At 35.9% G+C, this 22,430-nt stretch overlaps 1 protein-coding gene across 1 annotated transcript in view; it reads right to left on the bottom strand.

The window, feature by feature from the left end:
* Positions 1-10,944: 10,944 nt before the first annotated feature.
* The window catches only part of LOC102960077 (transmembrane protease serine 11C-like), a 50,958-nt gene continuing 39,472 nt past the window's right edge, over positions 10,945-22,430 (bottom strand). The window contains exons 7-10 of the mRNA XM_007086954.2: positions 18,970-19,141; positions 17,531-17,790; positions 16,145-16,287; positions 10,945-11,106 (exon numbers count right to left, since the gene is read on the bottom strand). Coding sequence (XP_007087016.1) covers positions 10,945-11,106; positions 16,145-16,287; positions 17,531-17,790; positions 18,970-19,141 — 737 coding nt within the window. The remainder of the gene's footprint in view (positions 11,107-16,144; positions 16,288-17,530; positions 17,791-18,969; positions 19,142-22,430) is intronic.

Genomic DNA, 22,430 nt, shown 5'->3' with positions numbered 1-22,430 from the left:
ACCTCCTGACTGATAGAGCTTCAAGACTTGTGTTTCTGGCACTTCTGATGTTTTATTGTAATCTAGCCCAAAGCCCTGTTTTATTTCTGCCTTCTTTAGATGGAAACGTCACAGATTTAGATTTATGTCAAATTTCGTCCCTGAGCTAGTTTATATTTAATGTAAAAGATCAAGGTGAACTTGTTTTGTGGGCTAATAATCCAACACAGTGCTAAAACAGAACATGTCAAACACATTGTGAGGGCCAAATGTAACTGTAGTACCTCAGCAGATGGCCTGGTTTTCACAACATTTTTCCTAAGTAGAGAAGGACACTTGAAGCTTAATTCTGAATTTAAAATCCATTCATGCCGTTATCCACATGACTTTAATAAGGAGATTTTCTAAAAACTATTAAGTGTTATTGTTCTGTCCAAGAGATACAAGATGAAAATGAAAAATACTAAAAAAGAACTCAATCCAGTTCAAATCTGTTGTTTTAATAAGTTAATTCTTTTCTCAAAAGCATTGGTTTTCTTTTTCAATCACACACTGCTGTACATGAAACACTAGACAAATATGTTCATTTAAAGCCATCCTGCACAAAATGTCAAATTAATACCTTAACATAATTAATTTGATCTAATATAAATTAGTCTGCATTCAAATTTATCAATCAATCCCAATGGTCAGACTATCCATGCTTAGGTTGGGTAAAAATCATTAATTTTTAAAATTATTGCCTTGCTTTTATAATTGTTTAAATACTCTACTTTCCATTATTGCACATTATTCATAGCATAGATAGATATTGGAGAGAATACTGTATAAATGCTGTAACCACATTTATCTGTGTTTATATATAATATGAATAGTTGCTTAAATTCCTTTATATATATGTTATCTGATCATTTCCAATTGGGGCCACTTCGAAACAATCTCTGTGTTGCTGCTTTACCTTTCATGATGAGTGCTTGATGATGTTATTTACCAATACTGATATGACTTACACTGGAATTTATTAAATCACTAGGTTGATTCAACTTATGTCAACTAGTTTGCTTTTGTGGCAGCTAAAGCAGGAATGTTAAGCATATAGGTGAGTCTTTTGACTTAGATGGTCCATTCTTGTTGGTTCATAGATTTGTTTTTTGTGTCTTATATTCATTTATTTAATAAGTAGTTACTAAATGCCTGCTATATATGCTCTTAGCCTTTGCAGGTGATAAAACATGCACGTGGCATCATCTGGGCCCTGAAGGAGCTTATTTGCTGCTACAGAAGAATAAGTAAGAGTGTTGGATATGTCTTAGTGCCTCTTCAGATTCCCTCTGCACTGACTGCCTCCAGGATCTAGAGGGACTTAGAACAGTTGTGTATCTCGGCTCCCTCTTGGCTGTCACTACATGGCAGAATTACTCGCTTTCTCTCACTACTTCTAGCCTTGAATGAAATAGTATAGTGCAGGGCATGGAATCTGGCTTCCTAAGTGACTTTCTGAAGGGACTGGAAATATTTTCCAGTGGAGTAGTTTGGTTCTGAAATGGACCCTTTCTAAATAATTAGTGGGAGGAATAGATGAGTCATAAATTATGAGAAGTACACCTTTTGGAAAAACATATCCCATGTATTTTAAAACACAAAAAAGAGCATAAATATAGACTTGACTCTTATTATTTGTGGTAGCTCTATAAAGTTGCCACCAGCACTGAATTGGCAAATACTGAACACTTGCTCCTAACAAAAGTGTAGGGTTAGGTTCCTGTGAACTAAAGCACCATTTGCATTAAATAGGTTCCTTTGCCAACATCCTTGTAAAACAAGCCAGTCTCAGCATTGAAAACTTGCTCTTTCGCACAACCCTTTTCCTGTATAACACTTAGATGATATTTAGGAAATTGTTTTCAAGATTCCTGATATGTAGAAACTGTCAAAACTGCAAATTTAACATTTTTCACACCATATAGCCTTTCAAATTGTGCAAGTCAGTTACCATAAGTTTTTTTTGGCTTTCACTGTCACAACAATGCTGTTTACTATATTTTTAATGCTTTTTTAAAACATTTTATTTATTTTGACAGAGAAAGAGAGAGAGAGAGAGAGAGAGAGAGAGAGAGAGAGCACAAGTGGAGCAGGTGCAGAGAGGGAGAGAGAATTCCAAGCAGGCTCTGCATTGTCAGTGCAGAGCTCAACACGGGACTTGAATGATGAATCAATGATGATTCATGATTCATGATTTTCTATAAATAAAAATCAATAAATAAAACCAAAAAGTTAAAGAAAAACAATAATTCCCACTAGAACTTCCAAATAAATTAAACTGTATTATAAACATAAAATGTTTATAACATTAAAAAGAATAGTGTTTTAACCTAGAACTTCACAATAGATTGAAGTACTATTTGAGTCTTGAGCTGTTAAGGAGTTTAAGGGAAATGGTGAAATTATGTTTATATAGATAAAGAAAGGTATTTTTTTTACATCCGAGATTTATGACCATAAAGTTTGTACCTGCTATATAAGTTATACTAGGTTCATTATAAGATTTTATTTTCCTGAAGAACTCAAAAGGCTTTGCATATACATCATGTCAGTTAATCTGAGCAGGGCTATATGCCTGAAACCAAACAAAACAAGGTAATCATTTTTACAAACCAGAAAAGCTATTATATGTGGGCCAGAAACAAAAAGAAGAAAGGAAAAATGTTAATGGTAAAATCTGATTATACTGAAGCATATTTTGCCCTTTCTGTCTCATTTTAGGGAAATAAAAAAACTGGAGCATGAATGCTTTATTATTAATTTCTCCCTTTCCTTTCCTGTCTCTTTCCCTTTCCCACATTCATCTTGGCTGCAACTTCTTCCACAATGTATCTGTTCATCAAAGTAAGAAAGAGAACAAAGAAAAACAACAAAGGATAGAAGAAAGGAAGGGAAAGGGAATTTAGGAGACAGGCAAAAGAGCGATTGGGGGATGGGGAGGACATTCTTGGCGGCTAGAGCAGTCATGCTCAAATAGAACGTTAGAAGCTTCTCTGTGCCTGAAAAGGGGTATGTGAGTGTGACCAAAGATGAGGCAGCCATCAGATCAGGAAACCTATATTACAGTAGTTTCCCTTATCTACAGGGGATACATTATAAGACCCCCAAGGACCACCTGAAACTGTGGATAGTACCAAACCCTTTATATTACTCTGTTGTACCTATAAACACATACTTATGATACAGTTTAATTTATAAATTAGGCACAGTAAGAAATTAACAATAACTAATAAAATAAGGCAACTATAATAATATGCTGTAATAAAAGTTAAGTGAAGGTGGTCTCTCTTCAAATACCTTATTGTTCTGTACTCAGCCTTTGTCTTCTAGTGATGATGTGAGATGATAAAATGCTTATGTTATGAGATGAAATGAGTGAATGATTTAGGCGTTGTGGTGTAGGGTTAGGCTACTATTGACCTTCTGACAATATGTTATCTGTGTCTAGACTGCACTCGATCTGGGGTAACTGGAACCATGGAAAGTCAAATTGCAGATAAGACAGCATTACTGTGCATGCTAAGGACTTTGGGCTTTCCCTATAAATAGTGCCTTGAACGATGGAGTGGTATGATGTAGATATGGCCAGATTCATACTTTTTAGAAAGGTCATTGTGTAACATACAGATAGTGCTTTGAAAGCATTTGGGAATTATTGGCAGATCAAAATTTGAGGCAGTTCATCTATTTAGAAAGTCTTTGCTACCAACACAACATGGAAAGTAGGGTGGTAGCATAAAATGGAGAGAGATAAATTTCAAGTTTTATATATACAGAAAGTACAGTTATTAGGACTTTGTTGGTTAGTTCTTATTTTTGAGAAAGTGGATGGAATAAAGAATTGGTCTTTAATTACCAACTTAGAAAAATGAGTTGAATGGGCTGTCTATTAGACTAGGAATAGTGGACAGAGAGAAGTTTTAGATGTATGGAATTTGAGATGCCTATATATTAGCCCAAAGGAAATTTTTAGTAGGCACTTGGCTATACAGGTGGGAAGCTCAAGAGATACATCCTAGCTGGAGATATAAATTAGCAGAATATATATTTATGGTGCTTGTGGATGAAGCCATGGGAATGGATGAGATTACCTAGAGAGAATGTGAACAATGAGAAGTGCCAGGAGAGAACTCTGTGAACACAATCATTTAAAGAGCACACAGGGGTTGGGAACATTGTAAAATAATGAGGAGACCAGAAGAGAGTGATGCAATAGAAGTAATAGGAGGAAAGAACTCCAGGAGAGAGGGAGTGATCCATACATTAAGTATCTCAGTGATAGGACAAGACCCAAAGAGAATTAGTGGGATGAGATAATTAGGAAGTCATTGATGACTTGCCTACAGTAGCTTTGGTGCTTTGGTAAGAATGGTCATTAGAAGAGCACGTGAATTTTGAGGAAGTAGACATAAAGAAAAAAGGATTAAAAAAAAAACAGGTATGTAAGACTTGAGGATGTTTAGAGATTTAGAGATGGAACCAGTGAGGATGTTTAGAGATTTAGAGATGGAACCAGTAGAAGGGAGAACAGGTCAAGGGACTAGGGCAGATGTAGCAGAAAGACAAGGAGCAGATCCCTTAGGGGAGCTGATTATGTAGTAAGTCACTAAAGAGTTAGGCTTGATAGGGAAGGAAGTGGATCTATGAATGGGGTGGAGTTAGGATAGACTCAAATAAAAGAGGGGGCTCAAGAAAAGAGGATCTCAGGGGCGCCTGGGTGGCGCAGTCGGTTGAGCGTCCGACTTCAGCCAGGTCACGATCTCACGGTCCGTGAGTTCGAGCCCCGCGTCAGGCTCTGGGCTGATGGCTCGGAGCCTGGAGCCTGTTTCCGATTCTGTGTCTCCCTCTCTCTCTGCCCCTCCCCCGTTCATGCTATGTCTCTCTCTGTCCCAAAAATAAATTAAAAAAAAAAAAAAAAAAAAAAAAAAAAAAAAAAAAAGAAAAGAGGATCTCGATGGAAAGAAAATAAATTATAATGGAGTAAGGGAGTCTTAAACTAGGAGGACGTAGGTAGAAATTTGAATTTAAGATTCCAGATGTGAAGTTGTTCTGATTAACTAGAAAGTACAGGGTGTGGCCATGAAAGTGGATAGGTGGAGTGGAGAGTCAATGGAGTTTGATGCCATGTTAATTAGGTCCTTTTGGTTGCAAGAAAAGGAGACTCTCTTAAATAATAGAGGCCTCTTTCATAATACACAAGGCCTAGAAAGCCAACAGGAAACCCAGGAAGTTCCAAGGATGAGCAAATCTGTTTCATGACCTCAGTTGGTCCTCAAACAAGATATCTTTGTTTTTCTTTGTATTATCTTCTCCATCATCTTCCTGTACCTAACTGCTAAGCTCTTTCGGAATTGCAAGTCCAAATTCTGAGGTGACAGAGAAGTGGTAGTTTGGAAGTGACCCAGAGGAACAAGAAATAGATTTTTAACACCTCTTTACAACTGAAAGAATAGAAGAAAGCAGGTCTTTTAAAGGAGAAGTATGTAGATGAAAAGTATTTGGGAGAAAATTTTGGTAGAAAAGATAGAGGCAGCACACTATCAGAGAAAAGGAATATAATTTTTTCCCTCTGTTTTTCAAAACATGGCTTACTTCATTTAACCAAGAATGATAATGTCTGTGGCAATTATGATGGGAGTAAAAGGCGAGAATTTTCACTCAATTTTAAATTGGAAGGATTTGAGGAAGGAATGCGTATTATTAATTATGAGGAATTGTTTCCACAAAATTGTTATGGAAATGAGGAACAAATTCTAAAAGCTATTCAATTTTTTCTAAGCCATGTTAAATGATCTGTAGCATTTAAAATGGAAGATTCACTTCCATTTTCTAAGGATGGATCTTATTTACAGAATCATGCCACAAGACATTATTATAGTTCTCATTTCAGTCTAGCTGTGTCAGAGGTAAGTGGTAGGAAATTAGTGTTGAAAATCTATGTAAGATATTGGAGATCAGATTAACAAAAAATATAACAAATAATCAATATTATGAAATGAATGAAAAAGCAGAAACATAATGATCATGTTTATTTTTCAAAATTGATATAGTCACTAAATGTTAAAAGTAGTAATCTTTTATTTTTGTTTTAATTATTATTAGTAATATGTAACTAAATATAACTAAAATAAGAATGATCATTTTTATTTCAATAATTCAGTTAATTGAACATTTATTGAACATTATGTCCTAGGCACTGTACTTGTAGTTACCAAAGAAAGGCTAGCCAAAGCTCATTATATCTGGTATTTCCAAAGATAATTACATTATGTTGAGATATTTTTATTTATATAAACTTCATGTGGGCTGCTGGATATTGAAAATAGCATAGTTTTAATTTTTTTAAATTCTTTTGCTGGTAATCTTCTGTTGATCCCATAACATTTCCATTTCATAAAGTAATTCACTTCTAAAATACAACACATCTTAATCCCATCATTTTCAGAATTGGATGTTTGAAAGCAACATCTCCAATAATCATTTTGAGAATTAAAAAAAAAATTATTTTATTTTATTTTTTTATATATTTAGAGAGAAAGCAAACAGGGGAGGGGTAGAGAGAGGGGGAGAGAGAGAATCCCAAGCAGTCTCCATGCTATCAGTACAGAGCCAAGACTCAGAAGCTTAACCTACAGAGCCATGTGGGTGCCCCTCCTTTAAAGAATTTATGATGCAGGGGCGCCTGGGTGGCTCAGTTGGTTAAGCGTCCCACTTCCGCTAAGGTCATTATCTCACGGTTTGTGAGTTCGAGCCCCACGTCAGGCTCTGTGCTGACAGCTCAGAGCCTGGAGCCTGCTTCAGATTCTGTGTCTCCCTCTCTCTCTGCCCCTCTCCTGCTCGTGCTGTCTCTCTGTCTCTCAAAAAAAATAATGTAAAAAAAATTTTAAAAATAATTTATGATGCAAATGTGTAATAACAAATTAAATTAAAAATACAAGTGTATGTGGTTATTGGTATTATACATTAAAAGTTTTTTTTTAATGTTTAGTTATTTATTTTGAGAAAGAAAGAGAGAATGAGCAGGGGAGGGGCAGAAAGAGAGGGAGATAGAGAGAATCCCACGCAGGCACTGTGTTGTCAGCAGAGCCCGATGTGGGGCTGAACTCATGAGCAGCGAGATCATGACCTGAGCCGAAATCAAGACTCCGATGCTTAACCAATGGAGCCAACCAGGCACCCCTGGTATTATCCATTTTTACTCAAATTCCATTTCAGTAAGACTGGGTTCCCATAAAATTAATTGGCATCCTATTAATTCCTATATGACATATTAACTATTATTTGATTCAAATTCCTTCCCTTTTAAAAGTGTTTCTATAAAGTTTCTGATGTTTCTAAGAGTGGTTTATTTACTTTTATAATTCCTTGATGCTCCTTTCATTAGTCATTTATAAAAAGTTATCAGTATTGCTTGCTTTAAATTTTGTTATGTGCCCCATACAGTTTAGTATGCTAAGGTTTAGTATTTTTCTTAGCAGAATTAAATACATTTCCAATCTTTAATTCCATTTTATATCAGAGTGAGGTATAACAACATGGCAGAAATACCTTTGAGTGCCACTAAAGTTAGTTTAGAAACAATTAGTATAATTTGACAAATATTAAATACATAGTGTTTTTTTTCTGGGCGAACAGTAAAGAAATGTGTTTAAAACTTATTTTACTTCCTATGCTACTTCTAGAGAGAGCCTAGTAAATTTCTCTGTATTTATAAGACTGAACTATTGCCTAATTCCTACTTAATAAAACGATGGGAATAATATATCACAAATATTTATAGAATATTCCATCAGAATAAGAATATACTGATTTAAATAATTCTCATCTTACCTTAGAAGCAAATATATGCTAGGGATACATATGCTCAGTTCTTGTTGAAGACTATTTTAAAAAAGAATTTTGCAGTCATCATTTGTGGTCCTCAGTCTAGTCTCCCTAGTTCCATTCAGTATATTCCCATTTTCCCACTCACCTAGTCATTATATCTTAAAGTCAATTTTTACCCTTCTTTTCCATTTTCTAGTCATTCACCACTATTTTATTTTATTTTATTTTATTTTATTTTATTTTATTTTATCTTATTTTATTTTATTTTTTAGAGAGAGAGAGAGAGTGCATATGTGAGTGGGGGAGAGGGGCAGAGGGAGAGAGAGAGAGAGCGAGAGAGAGAGAGAGAGAGAAAGAAGGAGAGAGAGAATCTTAAGCAGGCTCCACACTCAGTGCAGAGCCTGATGCGGGGCTCGACCCCATGACCCTGAGATCATGACCTGAGCTGAAATCAAGACTGCATCACTCAACCAACTGAGCCAATCAGGCACCTCAATCATCTTGCTTTTTAAAACTAAGAAACTAGAATATACGTAGCATGACATTGCTTTATACAAAATCTGTAGTTAAGACAATAAACACATGAAAATATAGAAAATATAGAATGAGATGATATAATTTGAAATAACATTGTATTGATTCAGAAAATAGCACATTTTGCTCTGGGTAACAGATAACCATTAGTTTTTTGTCTGCCGGAATTTTTTTCTTTCTTGGATGTCCCCCGACCCTGCTCACAGGGGCTGTCAACCAAGTCCCCTCTTACCTCCACCTAGGCTCATTATAGGTACCCTCAGGATTTTTTTAAAACTTGAAGCCAGAGGGCAGGAGGGCTCTATTTTTGTGGCACCGTTAGCACTAAAGGAAACCTAATCCTAGAGCCAGTGAGTAGGTCTTTACTAACTCAGTGGGCAGCATCTGGCTATGAATGAAGACAGACGAAAGAAAAGTTAAGATGTGGCTAGAGATCAAAACACTGTTGAGTCCTTGGATCTAGCTTCAGCTCTGCCACATGTAGATCTCTAGATTTTTAGTTAGATGAGTTGAAAATTTCTTCTTTTCACTTAAGGTAGTGTTGAGTTTCTCTCACTTGTGACCAACGAATCCTGACCAATATCCATATACTTTTTGGACATACTTAATTTCTAAAAAATTGAAAAGTAGAAATACTAATTTTTGTAAATGTATAACTTGAGATAGTCAAAATATTTTCTTAAATGTTTATTTATTTTGAAAGAGAGAGAGAGAGAGTGTGTGTGTGTGTGTATGTGTGTGTGATCAGAGGAGGGGCAGAGAGAGAGGGAGAGGGAATCCCAAGCAGGCTCCACACTGTCAGTGCAGAGCCCAACTTGCGGTATGATCTCACAAACTGTGAGATCACGACCTGAGCCAATATCAAGAGTCGGATGCTTAAGGGACTAAGCCACACACGTGCCCAGAGAGATGTCACAATATTTTTTAAATTTATCAAATAATAAGGCTACTGTATGAATTAATCTATAAAATTTATGACAAATATTACATTTTAGAATACTATACTAGGTAGATCCTTAGTTATAACCATATCACATAACAGGGCATAGTTGTTTACAGTGTGGACTCTGGAATCCAATTGTCTGATTTTGAATCCCAGCTCAGCCAATTATAAACTCTCTGAGGTTCACTTCTATTTCAGTCTCCTTATCTGTAAAATTAAGATTACAAGGGAATCATCCTTACAAGGTTGTTGTGAGGGTTCAGTGTAATAATACATGTAAAGTGTGCCTGGCACGTAAGTGGTCTATAAATGTTAGCTACTATTATTAATTCAATTATTTTTTGGGCCCGTGAACAAAATTTATATCATAATGAAAGCTGTTAGTGGTAGCTGTAGGGATGTCAGTGATGACAAAAGAGAAAGGTAAACTGCTTCAGAGATACTGGTGGACTGCAGTCTGGAAAAGCATCACCATGAGATTATATTCATGATAAAAGCCAACTGACCTGTGTATGTGGCAAGTTAGCATGAGCTCTAACAGTGCATTCATAGACATCTGTACCCTCAGCTAGAACGTTTCTGTATGGGCAAAAGGAAAAGTGAAGCGAAAGCAAAATTTCCACATTATTTATTCTGGCTGATACTTTATATGAGGAATTTTAAGAGATTAGAGGTATGTAATACAGTGTTACCTGTTCAAGCTTACCTAGTGAAACATAGCCCATGTGTCTGAGGATAATTTTGCTATTATGTGTGTACATGTGAGAAACATCTTCTGGCCTCACTTATACATGAAAGAGAAATAGGGACAGATCAAAAAGCAATGGGATCTATTCAATGCACCCCATGGCATTATCATGCTGTTTTGTGTCAGTCCAGGTGAGGAAGCCATAAATAGAGAAGAGATTAGCATTGGCACAAAGACTAGAAAGAAAACAGGTAGACAGATTTTCTTTGGAAATTTTTATATTACTGCAATTCATTAGGCTACAACCTATCAATATATAATTTTTGTAGCAACGATGTGATTCAGCTGGGGATTATTTATATACTAAGAAGGGACTTTATTGCTAACATCTCTTCTATGATTTCCTAAGGGACCTAGATCTACAAATCAGCAGAAAAGACCTCCTTAGTAAACTGTAATCCATATTTACTCATGTAATTACCTTCAGTCTAGAGAGAGGTATAGGGGAGATAATATGTTCTGGTTCATTACTGTCACTAACCCTTTTTCAAAGTCTAGTATACAAAAAGTTTTCACAGTTCTAAAATTATATATCTTTATGTTTGCAATATTAAATGTGCATAAAGAGAGGTGATTCTAAGTTACGTGTAGCTTGGGAATTACAAATATTTCACAGGGGATCATTTTCAAGCTTCTTTTTTTTTAATGTTTATTTCTTTTTGAGAGAGTGAGCACAACAGAGAAGATGCAGAGAGAGAGAGAGGGGGGTGGGGGACAGAGGATCTGAAACGGGCTCTGCATTGACAGCAGAGAGCCCAATGTGGGGCTTGAATCCATGAACCGCGAGATCATGATCTGAGCCGAAGTAGGATGCTCAAGTAACTGACCACCCAGGTGTCCCTCAAGCTTTAATCTGTAAAGAACTTCTGCACTAGAGACCAGTTTTGGACAAGATCCAGTCTCGGTAGTATGTTACTCGAGTGTAGACACCAGGCTTGTTTGGAAGAGCACATTCATCTCCCCAGCTTACAATACCAGCAAGGAACCAAGTGCCTTTATAATCTGCACCAACCAGAGGTCCACCAGAGTCACCCTAGGGAGAAGAGGATACATACAATTACTATAGTTTAAAGGTAAAAATACTGCTTATTTTTCTTTGTAATAAAGACAGGGAGATATAGAAAAAGGAAAATAAAACCCTAGATATTTCAATATTAAAATGATTTTAGTATAGAATATTTTTGTGCTTATAATCATTTATTTATTTAAAAAATTTTTTTTAATTGTTATTTATTTTTGAGACAGAGACAGACAGAGCATGAACGGGGGAGGGTTAAAGAAAGGGAGACACAGAATCAGAAGCAGGCTCCAGGCTCTGAGCCATCAGCACAGAGCCCGACGCGGGGCTTGAACTCACGGACTGTGAGATCATGACCTGAGCTGAAGTTGGACGCTTAACCGACTGAGCCACCCAGGCGCCCCTATAATCATTTATTTAAATGAAAGATGTCAATACATGTCTTTGGATACAACACTACAATAATGGAAAACATGTATGAAAAATTTCAACTTATTTATTACCCAAAAGAGATATTGAAAGTATTGTTGCTTATGAAATCATCAGTGTGCTGAAGAATTCTCTTATTATCTTTCTAAACTCCCCTATTTTCAGCCAGATGTTGAGAAAAAAAGTAAGGTTTATATTTACCCACCACAAGCATTGGATTATTACTCTTTCATTCTTATGTAAACATCTCTCCAATTTTCAGAATTGTATAATTTGGCTAAACTACTCTCTATACTCCTTATGGTTTTTATCTACTGATGTTTAGGCCATTCTTTCAGAATGATGGAACACTTCAGCATCTGGCTTTTCCTTTGCTCCAGACCTTCCCTTCATCCTGAATAATTTCTACAGCTATTGGATGAAACCAGTCCCTTGGTTACCTTGATTCTGATCATCTGCATACAAATGACCCTTGAACAATGCAGGGGTTTAGAGGTGCACAGTCAAAACTCTGAGCATGACCTTTGACTCCCCCAAAACTTAACTACTAAGAGCCCACTGTTGACCAGAAGTCTTACCAATAACATAAACAGTTGATTTATTTTGTATGTCATATATATTATATACATATACATTATATACATATATGTATACATTATATGTATTATATACATATACATATACATCCATTTTTAAATTATGTAAAATATATATAACATAAATTTACTATTTTAACCATTTTAAATGTACACCTCAATGGCATTAACTACATTCATACTGTGCGATCATCAACACCATCCACCTCCACAACTTTTTTCATTTTGCAGAACTAAAACTTTATACCCATTAAACAATAACTCCCCATATCCTGCTTTTCCCAGCTTCTGAAACCACCATTTTACTTTCTGTCTGTATGAGTCTGACTACTCCAAGTACCTCATATGAATGGAGTCGTACAGTATTTATCCTTTTGTGACTGGCTTATTTCACTTAACACAGTGTCTTCAAGTTTTGTCCATGTTGTAGCATGTGTCAGCATTTCCTTCCTTAGGCTGACTAATACTCTATTTTATGTATATACCACATTTTGTTTGTCTACTTTTCTATCAATGGGCATTTGGATTGCTTCCATCTTTTGGCTATTGTGAATAATGCTGCTATGAATTAAATGTACAAATCTCTATTTGTGTCCTTGCTTTCAATTATTTTGAGTATATACCCAGAAATGGACTTGCTGGATCATATAGTAATCTATTTTTAATTTTTTGAGGAACCACCATGTTGTTTTCCATAGAGGCTGCACCATTTTACATTCCTACCAATAGTACAAAAGGCCTATTTTACAATTTTTAAAAATCAGGTTCCCAGACTCTGAACCTAATCTCTTGGTTTCAAATTCATAGAGTAAGTGGAGAATAATAGATAGCAATCTCTCCATTTCTTGTCCTTGTCTCTTTTGAGTTTCTAGTTCACCTGCATCAGCCCACATCTATATTTACTATCATCTGATAAATGGAGGTATTTAGTTCTTTCTAAGGCTAATCTCCCCACCTGTTCTTTGGACCAAGGACACTGTTCTGTCAATAGTCTTCTCTTTTCTTGTTTGCTTTTCCTAATAACGTCTTCATTTCCTCCACTGTCTTTCCCTACCGGGAATATACACTTTTTTTTTTTTTAAGTTTTGCCCGTCTGAAAAAATGACAGCCTTTCTGTATCTTAAGACCTCTTCTATTGCCCTAATTATCTTCCTTTCACAGCTAACTGGCTTGAAGTAGTAGTCTATATTGAAATTTCCATTTTTTTGTCTTATTTTCAACTTTCTTCTAAATGGTTTTTCTTTCCACCAATGAACCTTCTAAACTTTGCCAATAAACAATTGTTGAAGTTGATACACTCTTTCCAGCATTTATCTTACTTTATGGCTTGTGTCACTTGTTGACTATTCCCTTTTGTTCTGATCCCTGGACTCCTGTGACCCTGTGATACCAATTTCTAATTTTTCCCCCTTAGTTTTCCTTATCTCTTACTGTTAGCTTCTTAGGAGCATTTATACCCGAGTTCTAAATCTTGGGTGCTTCTTATTTTATATTCTTTATCTGAGCAATTATATCTCTGCTTATGAACTTAACTGCTCCCCAGCTGACAATAACTTTCAGGTATATATGTACAGCCAGAACTCTTTCCTGAGCTCAAGGTTTTGATTTCTAATGGCACGTTGGACATATATGCCTAGTTATTCCACAAGCACCTCAAATTTAGCATGCCCCAAACTTTAAACCTCCACAAACCTGCTTTTCTTCTGTACATCTTCTCTCCTTTGTTCAGGGATAAGTATGGAATTTAGCATGTATTCTTTCTTTTCCCTATTCCTACCCTGTTTTTTTTTTCACACACAAACAACCAACTTTTCATACAAAGCCTTTGTGTAGCAGATTTTACAGAAAGTTCAGAGAAATTAAGAAATAGATGGGGTTGCATTGCTGACCCATAAGCAAATAGAATTGAATAATATTCATCCTGTTGTTTGTTGTTGTTGATAATGATGTTTTAAGTAGGCCCCATGCCCAGTGTGGAGCCCAACGTGGGGCTCAAACTCATGATCCTGAGATCAAGACTTGAGCTGAGATCAAGAGTCAGACCCTTCCTCACTTCTAATCAGGCTTGCAGTCTTGTCCACCTGTCTCAGTGCCTCTTCATTCTTACTGTATCTTAGTTGAAGCCCTCTTTACCCTTCTCAGGTAAAATATTTTAATAGATCATAATATCTCTAGCGTACTTGTTTCCAGTCCATCTTCCACTCTGCACGTACGGATTTAGCAATTAGACCATCTTGGCTAATCAGGACTGGTAGGGCAAAAGCCTGCAAGCAGTGGGTCAGAGAGTGAATAAGTTGAGAATATGGAACAATGATGGTAGACTATTCTTTAGAGATTTGACCAAGAACAGAAAAAGAAAGAGTACAGTGTACTAAAGGAGAGATCTGATAGTATTTGCAGAATATTGTTGGAGTGGAACAGTTTGGAAAATATGGAAGAAAGTTCAAATTAATGTAAAGAACAAATATCTGTATAGACAGAGAATGGATGAAGAATACAGGGAAAAGATTAGCTTTGAAGAGTAGAAGAAATTTTTTTTTGTGCTGAGCCTAGAATGCGAGGATAGGTACAAATATAAATTTATCATATAGAAAAGAAATTAAAGGCGTTCTCATGATTTCTTTTTTTCTAGTTAGTATGAGGAAATGTCATATGTTAAGGAATACAAGAGCATATAGGGACACATTCAAACAATGCAATGAAATGTTGCTTATATAGGATATGCATATATATATATAAAGGATGCATTCAATAATTCTATAATGTGGTAAGGACTCAGCTGTGATTATATGACACCAGTTTACAAGGCTGCAAGGTTTCTCCTAGTTGTTCTCAGGAGTTCACATATAGGAGCCAATAAAATAGTCATATTGCTCTGTGGTTGGAGATTATTAGCATGGGTGTGGGGAAGTAGAAGATGGTGAAGTCATTAGGGTGCTGGCAATGGAAAGGTTGAAATAATAAAACCTCTAGGCTGCATAAGTTTAGAAGACAGTCATATTCCTGAGGGTGATGGACTGAGAGAAAATTGAGAAAATCGAGATCTAAGCTTGTCATAACTTTGAAGAATAGGGTTAGTGTGAGAGTTGGAAAGATGGGAATCTGTAATGAGAGATGATAATTATGTATTACAAGTACTTGTTTGTATGTCTTCTAGCTCCTAGAGTACATGAATAATGCTTTATTAACGTTTAGCTCCCCTGCACCTAGCACAGAGTATGGGACATAGTAGTGCATAGAAATGAAGGAATAAAATAAGGGTTGTCCTGGATTTACCCCTGATTCTGCCCGCCTAGATAACCAGAGTAGTACTTTTGTTAACTCTGGGACTATTGCTTGTAAACAGCCTGAGAGGTGTTTGAAGCATATTAAGCATAAGGAAAGGCAGCTTAGTGTAGCATTCAGAATATAGGCTGTGCTGGCCCAAATCCTCTGTTTAAATCTGGGTTCTAACACTTAATGCCTGTGTAAGTTTAGACAAATTACTTGATTTCTTTGTCTCAGTCCCTTCAACTGAGAAATAGGGCTTATAATAGTACAAGCATACATCACAGAATTGTCATAACTGGAAGAAATTAGCATTTGTAAAGAGCTTAAAACAGTGGCTACCACATGGAGATGCTATAGAAGCATTATTAAATAAATAAAATATTTAGGGTGTTGAAGCCACTCAAATTAAGAAAGCTCCATGATCGTTAGGTTTGGTGTTGGATTCAGTTGAGTGTTTCTCAGTGAAAGAGGGCCAATCCAACTAAATTTACCAAAATTCCCTTCATCTTTTTCCTGCTTATTCCAAACTTAGTCTCTTCCCCAGTCTTATTCCCAGCTTCTTATAACCATAAGAGAGGCTTAGCTCTTTAGTATTTTAGTAGGACCTATCAGATGGCAATATAATTCTAATTAATTACTCTGGCTACAAAACAAACTTAAACCTTTAAAAATTGTCAGTCTTTTGAGAAAATTGAACAAATTAATTGGAATTAAAATACACAAGGAAAAAATCCTGAAAATAGAATAGGCGGATTTACCTGGCAGGCATCCACACTTCCTTCCAGGAACCCAGCACACAACATTCCAGGTGTGATCACACCACCATATACCTCTTCACTGTTGCAGGTTTTATTATCTATAATCTTCACTAATCCTTTTTGGAGTATATTAGGACTTGTTCCTAAAGGAAGAAAAGTGTATACTTTTTGCTGAAGTCAATATTAGTATCTCTGGCTAAGTTTATTTGTACTACTGTATACAATTTCCAAGTCAATGTAAAACTTATGTTTTAATTAAGCTTTTGTCTCCCTTCTTAGTAACAAAGTAGTAATGCAATGAACATACCAAGCTATTGTTAAAAATGACCACATTTAGGGGCGTCTGGGTAGCTTAGTTAGTTGAACACCCGACTTTAGCTCAGGTCATGATCTCATGATTCCTGGGTTTGAGCCCCGCATCAGGCTCTATGCTGACAGCTCAGGGCCTGGAACCTGCTTTGGATTCTGGGTCTCCCTCTCTGTCTGTGCCCCTCCTTGGTTTGAACTCTCTCTCTCTCAAAAATAAACATTAAAAAATGACCATATTTGAAATACTTAGTGTGTTCATCCATGTGTAATGGGATTTTTTTCCCTTTTGAATTGTTTCGGAATTTTATATTTATTACTTGTATGCGTTAGAAAACAAAATGAAAAATTCAAATTCCAAAACTTATATTTTATAATCATTTTAAGATTTTCTGCTGTTACTGTAATTCTGAACCTCAAAATTAATTTTAGATTTATTTTTTCTGCTTTCCAATGCATTTATGAACATAAATAGCCACTAAATCTTTACATAACTACAGTCATGGGAATGCACATATTTAAATGATCTTTGCTCAAGTATTGCCTTTTCACATAGAGCTATTCATTTCTCCCCGTCAAAAATACCCAAACCTCTGTAGTCTTGTTTGTTTGTTTTGCTTTGGTACTTACCTGCATAAAACATGCTGTGTAATCTACTTATTTATTGTATTTTATGGTTATTGTCTTCTTTTACTAAAAATATAAGCTTTTGAGGGCAGGAATATTTGCCTATTTTATAGATTTATATATCCAAGCCACCTAGACCAGTATTTGGCATAAAGGTGGTAATCAAGATAAATATTTATTGAATAATGAATGAAGAAAATGGAAGAAAATGAATTACTTATTCAATAATGCATTTCTATTAAAACTACCATTGTTAAGGGCAATTATGGTAAAAGCTCTAGGAAATTGTAGTTTCCATATGAATGTGGTTGAAGATAAATTTTCAGTCCATTGCACATTATCCTCTTCAAAATGATCCAGAGAAAATCTATCTCAGGTTTAGTTGTGATTCAGAGTATTTTTTTTTAACTCCTAGAGCTCAAACCATGTAATGGAAGAAGGTTAGGAACTCACCATCAGACTTTAATGTTCCCCATCCAGTGACCACCACATTTGAATTGGGTGGGAATGTGTAAGTAGCTTCCGGGAGACATGCTCTTCGGATGTTGCTTGTGTATAATACTGGCGAGGACAGATGCACAACAGCTATGTCATTATCGTGTGCGGGGTAATGATAGTTTTCATGAATTATAATATCCTTGATACTTCGCTTTGTTTGTGGATCACTTAAAAGAAGACCAAAACTAACATTCCATTCTTTGGGATCCCTGGCCCTAAAGAAATAGATTTATTTATTAAAAGTCCTATATTTCAGAGTTGCAGGAATTAACATCTTATATGTTTTAAAACAATTAGATATGTATTGAATACCTTAGTGCATTTAACATATAAAAGTAAAGCTATGTGTAAGAGAAAAATAATAACATGAATAGACTTTGAATAATGCAATAAGCTATATTTTATTTTTTTAATAAGATATATTTTAAGAGATAAGCCATGGAAACTACCTTTTATCTCTCCAGAAAGACTCAAGGATATTTAGAAAGCTAAATATGATAAGACAAGATCGTAAGATTAAATAAAAAATGGGCAAGATTATGGTACAGAGTAAACTTATGGAAATTAAGGAAATAGAAGAAATCCTCTTTTATAATATTTAAAAACTATAAATAGGAAGATACTTATGACTTTTGCTATTATTTGTTAATCAAGGGTTTATCTATTAAGCACTGAAAAATAGTGTTGCTGGAACATATTCAAAATCTCAAGTTTAAGAGGGATTTTTATTTACAAATAAAACCAATAAGTGCTACATAAAGCCAATAGAAATTAGTAAAATTAAACATCAAACAAAAGGGTAAAAACAAAGCAAACTTTTGGTGTAATAATGTATCCTTTAAAGAAATAATAATTTCAAATAGGGCTATAATATATATTGGAGGATGCAGGATGAATTCAAATACTTATGATTAAATAAATAAGACCAAATGAAATAATGATGAGAAAGAAATAGAAGAATAGTGTTCAGTTTAGGATTTATAGTTTCTTTATAAAATGAATTAAGTATAGCTTAGTGATTCTCAACTGAGGGAAAGTCAGTTTGGTAATAACTGGAGACATTTTTGGTTTTCAGTCCTGGGGGGATGCTACGGGCATTTGGTGGGTGGGAACCAGGGATGCTGCTAAATATTCTATAATGCACAGGATACCCCTCACCCAAAAACTAAGAATCATTTGGACCAAATATAATAGTGCCACTGTTGACAATTCCTGCTCTACCCTGAATATATCTTTTTTTAAAAACTGATAATTCATTGAGAAATTTTGAGAGTATACTTCACAGTATTGAATAGTTGGAGGCATAGTTGTATAATCTATGTTCTTAAAAGATATGTATCTCAGACTTTCAGGTGCATGAGTGGCTTTGAGCCTTTATGTAGTCCAGAGCTTACTTTATGAAACAGTGAGCAGCAGTGACAAGCCAGCTGTTACTAATCAGAGTGGCTCCACACCGGTGGACACTGTTCTGTTGAAGGCTAGCTTGCCAAGGCCATTCCCCTTCTTGGGCATCCTTGCCCCCTGCTATCTTGTTGCCAGAAGGAGTTATTGTTCGTTGTCCACAACCTGCTCAAAAGGAGTTAGTTAGCATATAATGATACTGATATTGCTTTTGCATGCATTGCTATAGTTAACAAACTCTTGTAATACACGTCACTATTAACTGTTAACTGAGGAAAAGCCCATAGTCTTGGAGAAGTTAGGACTAACTGCTGATATGAGAGTTTTTGAGAATTCACCCAAAATAGATTGACATTTTCACCTGCCCATCCTCATTAGTCACATAACTCTCTGTGTCTGTATGACCTTGCTATGATCTGTTATAAGAAGCATATAAAATGAAGTGTTTGAATTTAGAAGATAATAATTGATAACCAGTTACTAGGTTGTATATGAAAATGTGTGGCTTGTAATTTTGTGAGCAGTTGTTTAACACAGTGATTGCTCTGAAACATTTATAAGAAAGAGTGAATGGCTACAAATGCCAATGGATAGTGACAAGAGATAGAGTAGACAGAAATGTGTTAGTGTTTAAGTTACAATACATAACATCTGGCCTAAAGGAATAACACATGAAGATAGCCAACCCTTTCTCAAAGTAAAATGCTTCTCTGAAACAGGACTATGCTCTAGTGTCAATTTAGATCCAGAGAAACTGCTGGACTCTTTAAGTCTTTAAAGCAAATTTGCAGTAATAGTACAACTTCACTATTATTGTGTCTCTCTCTGATTCTCTTGACTAAGTCATGTTACTCCAGCTAAAGCACTGAGCTTGTTCCTTAACAGTTTATTGTATCTTTTACTAGAGATTGTCAGCCTTATTAAATGTTTTAGAGGGCAGGAACCATATATTTTAAAATATATACATATTTCTAGAACCTATCACAGAGAACCTATAACCTATGAGGTGCTCAACAAATGTATATAGAAATGAAGTCCATATCATATAACCCATAAGACATCTTGAAATAAAAATGATATTTGACTGCAGGACCCATTTTTGTAATGGGTATGTTCCTAACACTTAGAGTGAGAAAAACTTGCCATAATCAGTGCAATGGGCATAGATGAAAGCAGTGGTTCTTAATCAGGGACAATTTTGCACTCCACTCCTAATCCCAGGAGAAATTTGGCAATATCTGGAGATATTTTTGGTTGTCATAATTGGGGTGGAGGATGCACTACTGGTATTTATTGGTAGAGGTTGGGAATGCTGCTAAAAATGTAGAAGGCACAGGACTGTCCCTGAAACAAACAAATTGGCCTACAGTGTTAATAGTGTTAAGGTTAAGCAACTCTGAATTAGAGAAAGGTATTTGTATCATGAACAAGAACATTTAAATTAATTGGAAAGGTTAGATGGTCAACTGCTTCACAGAAATGTGTTAAGATGTGTCTTGAGATATTCTTTCCTGAAGGTGGAAAGGCACCAGAAACACAGCGGAGGGACATACAGGCTTAAAAAGATCTTCACTAACCCTCTGAAGTCCTTAAATTTGTATATTGATTCTGATTCTAGATTGTTTTCTTTGATGCAGTCTAAACCTCAGGTTGTTAAGGCATCCTTTTCATAAAACCACTTAGCTGAAGCAGAGCCTTTGTGGTTTTTATTTTTGAATGAGCTTTCATATTGACCCACTGACTATAACTCCCTTTTCTTTTCCTTTCTTTCCACTCCCTTATCATGGAATCTACAGAGGATAAAACAAATAACTCAGAACCCAAAGGTATAATGGTTCTTCCCTATCCTCCCTTCCATTTGGACAACTTCTAAAGGAAGTTGGCCTTTACTGAACTTCCTTCAGAGGAATATAAAAACAAAGATGCTTCTCTGGGGGCTTGGAGAACCTCCCCTGTGTGACTCCACTTTCCTGTTTGTGCATTTGTTCAGAACTGTAGCCTAATTTATACTTGCCCATTAATTTCTGTCCTGAATTCCCATTTACTCATGGTTGTTGTGTCTGTTAAGCTTCTGGCTGCCACCTCTGCAGCATTACCTTGTTATTACCTCTGCTGAAATCTTACATGACACCTTGGAGCTTTTGTTATATCAAGTCACAGGGTAAACTTCAAGAATTTAAGGAATATAACGGAGACTTGATGGCTGATACTTTCAGAAACATCAAAGAATCTACCAAGCTCTTATAGCCTCCCTACCCTGGTAACTTGCATCCCGTTTATGACTGTATTTTAACATACTTTGTCATGTACCAAACTCTATTCTTTCTTCAACCCTGTTTGATTTTTCTTGCCTCCCTCCCCCCCCTTACTTTTTATTTAAAATATAATTAAAACCTCAGATAGGTCAAATCAAATTCAGAATGCTGATCTGTATGGTTGCTTAGTCTTCTGGCTAGAGAGAATACAAATTGGCCAGTCTCTTTCCTACTACTGTTTTTATTCCTGTCTTGTATACCTCTTTTCTATCAACCTGACAAATTTTTAATTGTGGATTTTGATTGTATCAGTACGAAATTTTTTAATTGGAATAATTGACTTTAAAATGTCTTAAATTTTTTTTTTTAGAGAGAGAGAGTGGGAGTTGGGCAGGGAGGCAGAGGAGAGAAAGAGAGAATCTTAAACAGGCTTCATGCTTAGTGCAGAGCCCAACATGGGATTTGATGCAGGGCTCGATCCTACATCCCTGGGATGATGACCTGAGCCAAAATTGAGTTGGGTGTTCAACTGAGCCATCCAGGGACGCCTAAAATGTCTTATTAAGTTCCTTGAGGGTTGTTCAGTAAAAATATATCAGAAAGAAAAATAATCCAATACAGCTTTGTGTTTAAGTTTTGCCCAGGTTGCTCAGAAATAACTATGCTGTGACTGAAAGGTAGTAAGGACCAATGACGTTGGTGTTGCTTGGCTCTGGAGGGTGATTTCCAGCTGCCAGAATTAGTCTCATTGCCCAGGTAAGAGCAGTGCTCCTCTGACAGCCTGCTACAAGTTCTGGCAACCCTGTGGATCAGATTTCCCTGGGCAGTGGTTGGGAGAAGAGAAGCAGAATGCCTTGGCCAGCAAGGGAGCTGCCTGCATATAAGTCTCAACACACTGAACTTGGCTTGTATCATCAGAATTCCACAGAGAGTTTCTAGGCCTGAAGTTTTTATAGGCAGAATAAAAAATACAGATAGCTGAAATCTACTGAGTGCTTATTATGAACTGTACACTTTTGTAAGTACTTTACTTGTGCTGCCTTCTTTTATCATCACAATGGCTTGGAACTGAAGGTTTGAGAAATTAAATAACCTGTGTAAATTCACCCAGTTGGTAAGTGTATGATCTGGGGCTCAACACTGATGTGTAGCTGGTTTTAGATCCTAAGTTCTTAATTATCACTGCTTGTCCCTAGATA

This window comes from Panthera tigris, chromosome B1 (assembly GCF_018350195.1).
Source record: "Panthera tigris isolate Pti1 chromosome B1, P.tigris_Pti1_mat1.1, whole genome shotgun sequence".
Taxonomy (NCBI): domain Eukaryota; kingdom Metazoa; phylum Chordata; class Mammalia; order Carnivora; family Felidae; genus Panthera; species Panthera tigris.
The sequence above is the reverse complement of the archived record's forward strand: the minus strand, read 5'-3'. Positions and strand labels throughout refer to the sequence as shown.